General features: G+C 38.7%; 1 protein-coding gene across 1 annotated transcript; it reads right to left on the bottom strand.

The window, feature by feature from the left end:
- Positions 1–381: 381 nt before the first annotated feature.
- LOC127778368 (uncharacterized) lies at positions 382–5,111 on the bottom strand. The gene is made up of 10 exons (XM_052304953.1): positions 4,866–5,111; positions 3,927–4,060; positions 3,159–3,303; positions 2,943–3,070; positions 2,132–2,203; positions 1,925–2,039; positions 1,740–1,843; positions 1,616–1,657; positions 1,117–1,329; positions 382–640 (listed from the first exon to the last, which is right to left on the bottom strand). The coding sequence occupies exons 1-10, from the start codon at positions 4,963–4,965 to the stop codon at positions 572–574; spliced, it is 1,122 nt and encodes a 373-aa protein (XP_052160913.1). The 5' UTR covers positions 4,966–5,111; the 3' UTR covers positions 382–571.
- Positions 5,112–5,436: the final 325 nt, after the last annotated feature.

The following is a 5,436-nucleotide window of genomic DNA, read 5'->3' as shown; positions in this document are numbered from 1 at the left end:
CTTGAATCCTTGCTGGTACTATGGTTTCGGCAGGTCCGGCCGAAGGGCTTCATGGCATGCCTCCAACAGGCATCTTCAATAATAACTCTTGTTTATTTGGATTGAAGCTGAATTTTGCCAAGTCAATATGGTTGTCTCTTCCTCCTGAAGTCACCTTCGGAAGATCAGGAATCTCAAGCGAGAAAAGTAATCATCTTCATCCACTTAGTGATTTCATGGTAGAATGATGTTCACAAAAAATTGTCACGTAGTTTGCTCCCTACAGATCGGGGTATCTTTCTCAAAATAATAATAAAAAAAACTAGGATGTGAAATTTGAAGACCGGGCTAAGTTCAAATATGGATAGAGGCGCGTTCAAGCATAAGAACAAAATGGCATGGTGGATGAATTATCAGTACCATAACAAATTACAGAGCAACATCTTATTATTATATCCTTGCAAGGATAGGCGATTCAATGATCAATTATTCACCTAGGGGCAAAGCAATTTTGACACTAGAACAAACCTATTTTTGATCTTTTTGAATCAATCCATAATAATGGCACATCTGTGCCACGCATTTCCTGAGCTTAGTTCACAAATTCCACTTCAGTGATTGGCTCCCCTGAATGAAGCTTCAGGGCAACATCACCAACAACCTGCATCACAAGGTGGAGCAAACATGACAATAACAAAATGGTAACATAAATCAGCGGCGTCATGTTATACTGCAGACGATTGCTAAAACTTATATGACAATGCACTATGCACATGGAGTTGTTGTTGATGGTTTTACTATACCTTTTATAGGTAAAATAATTCTATGCAGTAAAATGACATAGCATGCACAGCTCAGAAAGGGTTCAAGGTCCTACTAAATATAGTTTTAGGGTTACAAAAGTTAAAGCCTAACAGATGGATGGAGAGCTCGAGGGGATGTTGGTACTTAACTGAAGAATGATACGTTAAAATTAATAACTTTATACATGTATTAAAAGGAAGGCTTCGTTTTGTGCTATAATTGCAATGCTAATTGTGTTATGATAAGCTATGCCCAAACAATGAATAACTGTAGAAGTTGAGAATTAGATGAGAGTGAAGTAGCTATAGTCAATTCGGAGAAACAAGTGCGAACCTTTGCCATCGTCCTGTAAGAGTATTCCGTGACTCCAGCAATATGTGGGGTTATAATAACATTTGAGAACTTCAGAATTGGATCCTCTGGATCATATGGTTCCGTCCAAGCAACATCAATGCCCAAACCACCTAAATGGCCTGATTTCAGGTGATTAAACACAGCGTCGTAGTCCAGTAGACGTCCTCTAGCAATATTGACCAGATATGATCCCTGCAATACTACAACATTATTTTTTTTGATTGAATATAGTATAAAATTATTATCCAACATCATCATAGTATTGTATTGCAGTTAATAGTTCGTGTAAAAATATGCTCGTCTGACAGAACAAATTACAATGTCTGGGATTTTGGGTTATGGGTGCCCCAAAATCTGTGATTTTGTGAAATTTACTCTAGAATAAATGACAGAACAATACTTTACTGTTGAGTAGGATCAACTAGTCATTATGGAATTGGGAAAAAAAACCTGTAAATATATGGTTACATGCACATACCTTTTTCATTGCAGAGAGGAACTTATGATCCACAATTCCAACCTGTAAATTTCATTATTTAGTAATCAAATTCAAGAGAGGTTTTCGAGCTGAAATAAAGAAATACACCAATAGAAGAATTAACTGTTTCATTTGTCAATAGCAAGCATGTTATAACTATGTCAGCCTCTCCAGCAAATTCATACATATCTTCTGGTCCACCTTTCTTATCGACCAATTCATCTATATCTGCACTAGCAATATGTTAGGAGAGGAGGAAAACAACAACTGTAAAAGACTGGGAGTAGTGACGCAAATACTGCAGCTCACCACATGGCAATGTATCAGATGACCAATTTCGTTTGGTAGCAAGAATTTTTACTCCAAAGGGTCTTAGCCTCTTGGCAATTTCTACTCCAATGGCTCCAAATCCCAAGATAAGGACCTATGTCGTAGAATAAATACAAATTACTAAACAAATGGAATTTTCACCATGTAAAGTGAAAAAAGGAAGTAACTCATACACAAAGAGCATACTGATTTTCCAAATATTGTATCTCCAACTGGAATGCCCAGGTCCTTACGTTTCACAGCAGTATCCATCACCTTCTGCAAGGTAAAACACATCCGAAATATTAGCAACCATTATAAGAAAGTAATAAATTATATTTATACAATAGCTACCAAATGATTAAATATAATAAGGTGAACTAAATCATAAAGAACTGTATAAATGTCCTGCATAAATATAAACCCCATCAACAAAAGCTATGCTTAATAGAGTCATCATGCATGTTTAACCAGATTTTGGGAGCTTTGCATATTCTCTTACTACTGAGAATATAGGCTCAAAACACATGGCATCTTAACAGTCATGACAATGTATTGGTAAATTGGCAGTGGAAATTTTCGTCATCACTCGAAATAACAAAGGGTGGTCCAAAAAGGAAATATCACAGGAGGTAAACTAGATACTTTATACAAGAAATGAAGGCTCCTGTTTATTTGTTTTCCAAACTATAAGGTGCCTGAAACTCAAATTAAATAGTATTGGTCATTATAATTTTTCTTTGTTTATATAGAACATTAACAATTAAAATTTAATTTTACAACCAAGGTTTTAATGCTGCAGAGTGATTATCTGCTTGCTTGCTTCATTTTTGCATAAATCGTTTCATGTAAAAATTAAGTTGTGCAGATGACTATGCTTGCCAGTTTGACATGTTTAGATATTTTATCTGCATAAACAACTGAAAAATGGTCTAGTATTAGTGAGAAATGCTTCAGAAAAGATAAAACATAAAGAGTACATCCAAGCGGAAAAAAAATTGATCTTTTAAAAACATACTTGCTTCCTTAGGACACCCAGAGTAAGATAGATTGCCATTTCTGCACAAGAGACTGCATTTCCTGTTGTACTCCCAGGTATCCGTGCAACTTTAATCTTGTGTTCTGTAGCAGCATTTACATCGACACCTGCGAACAGTTGTATGCTCAATATCCAAGGAGGTAGTTGTGCCACTATATTTTCAAAATGGCAAGATAAACCTAGACTTATAATCACCTTCTAATCCAACACCATATTGCATAATGATCTTCATCTGACTTGCCTTGGCAATGGTATCTGAGTCTAGACGTCGATTTTTCACTACACATAAGTGGTAATTTTGAATAACATCAGGTACCTCCTCTAGACCTACTTCATCAACCTGAGAAAGTGCATTCAATTATGGTGAGATATAAACCCATAGATGCACATAGTAACATGTGACTCCAATTAAGATCATATCATCAAGACAATATGTATAAACTTGTCATCAAATGACTTCGCATATAAATATCCCAGAATTTTTTTCACAATAATTCAAATGGAGGATAGAACAATCAACCAGTGCATCACATACATGTTCTGTTCCATGTAACAACAACTTGCCAAAGTGAACATCATACCAAAACTCCGAGTCGAGTAATATGGAGCTCTTGCATAAAAGTGGTAATTTTGAATAACATAAGGTACCTCCTCTAGACGTGATATGTTCCCATCCCCGTTCATTTATTGTAGATCACATGCTTGATTTCAAAATGAAACAATATATTACAAGAGCGCTAAATATGTAAACAGAGTTGTCTGAATCTGTGTAGTGACACAGGTCTGAACTTCTGATAGCTAACAGAAGATGAATAGATGTGAGTTAAAAAAGTTTAAGATCAGTTATAAAGCTATTTTAGTCCACACCAAACTAAAAATAGATGTATCAGCTAAATTCACATGAATCCCGGAATTTCACTGCTCATCAAGGATGCAAGCTAGATATAAAAAAGAGCAACTAGCCTGAATAAATGGATAGCTCTGCAAATACTCCTTGGTGAAGTTGGTAGAAGCAGGCCAATAAGGTCCACAGAATAAAACCCGCGTAATATCGCCAGAGCCGCTCCTTTGAATTGAATCTGCCATGCTTGAAAAACCTGCAATCAAAAGAGAAAGACATTTGTAACAAGGGTTAAAAGTTGTGTATACAAAAATAATTGAACAGAGACAAACAGAGCAAAAAAAAAAAAAAAGATGGATGCAGTATTGGTGAAGAAAAGACAAGATCACCAAGATAGTGGAATCAAGTCAATGAAATGAGGGTATCCAAGGTCTGATTGACCTACTGAGAAGAAAAAAAAAACGATAGGATTCCCTTTTTTTTCTGCGGGGACCCAGGGTTCCCATATGGCCATATATTTAGTCAATTAATTTATGTTCAACTCTGTGTATCCGATTCAAACGTGCCATGCCATCCATGGCCGCTTGACCACTGTCACTGACACAATGCCACAAACTAGTCTGTCTGCACTGACCAAATCCTTCATTCCAATCAAACATAGATCACTTTGGAGCCAAAGAAATTATCAAGAATAACTGAAATGTTCAGTCTCCAATTGCACAAGATCTCTTGTAGCACACACGGATTTCCCTTCCCATCTCGCCATGCTACTTGGGATGATACCCAAATGGCAAAGCCACTGAGGCACTGAACAAGAAAAGGTGCAGCATATCTCACCCCCACCAAATACCACCACACCTCTGATCATTCACTGGCCCGACTGTTCCCCCAAAACCCATCCAATTTCATCACCCCCAACCCCAAACAAACCATCCACAAATCCATCTATCCGAAGACGAAGCAAACACCATGGGAAACAGCCACCCACACCCCACAGGGAACAAACAGAGGCGACGACGGCGGAAGTTGGCTAAGAGGGAGGAGGGAGGGAGGAGACATACCACGCGGCGAGGAGGCGAGAAGGTCGGGGCGGCGCGCGGCGGCGGCGAGGGAGGAGGAGCGCGCGAGAGTGGTGGAGACGAGTCTGGCAGCGGCGGCCATAGTGGTGGAGTTAGACCGAGACCGAGTGGGTTGGTTGGGCGCGGGCGCGGGTGGCGTCACCGCTGCCGCCTGGTAGTACGCCAGCGTTCCAGCTGTTTATGTTTGGCCAGATACTCTCGGGGGGTTTTTCGATATTCGCACGCAGCAACGGGGGGGCACGGGGCGGTGTTCCGCGCATTGGGGAGGAGAGATTTATACTATGCAGCAAGGGATCAACAACAGGTCGCGAGTGACAATTATTAATAATATTTTGAATCCATCTTTACCAATTATTAATTATAAAATTATATACGTCTCTGTTCAATTATTAAAGATCCGTATGGGTTGTTGGCACTGGCAGTGCAGCTGATTGCCCCCACGCATCCCACGCTAAACCTTATACTAGTATAATACTATACATGTCTTATTCAGTTTACTGCCATTTGATTTTGATTGTTTACTTGTTACCTTCCTTACAAAATATAATAATTT

This window comes from Oryza glaberrima, chromosome 7 (genome assembly GCF_000147395.1).
Source record: "Oryza glaberrima chromosome 7, OglaRS2, whole genome shotgun sequence".
Taxonomy (NCBI): Eukaryota; Viridiplantae; Streptophyta; class Magnoliopsida; order Poales; family Poaceae; genus Oryza; species Oryza glaberrima.
This window is presented reverse-complemented; position numbering and strand designations above follow the sequence as displayed.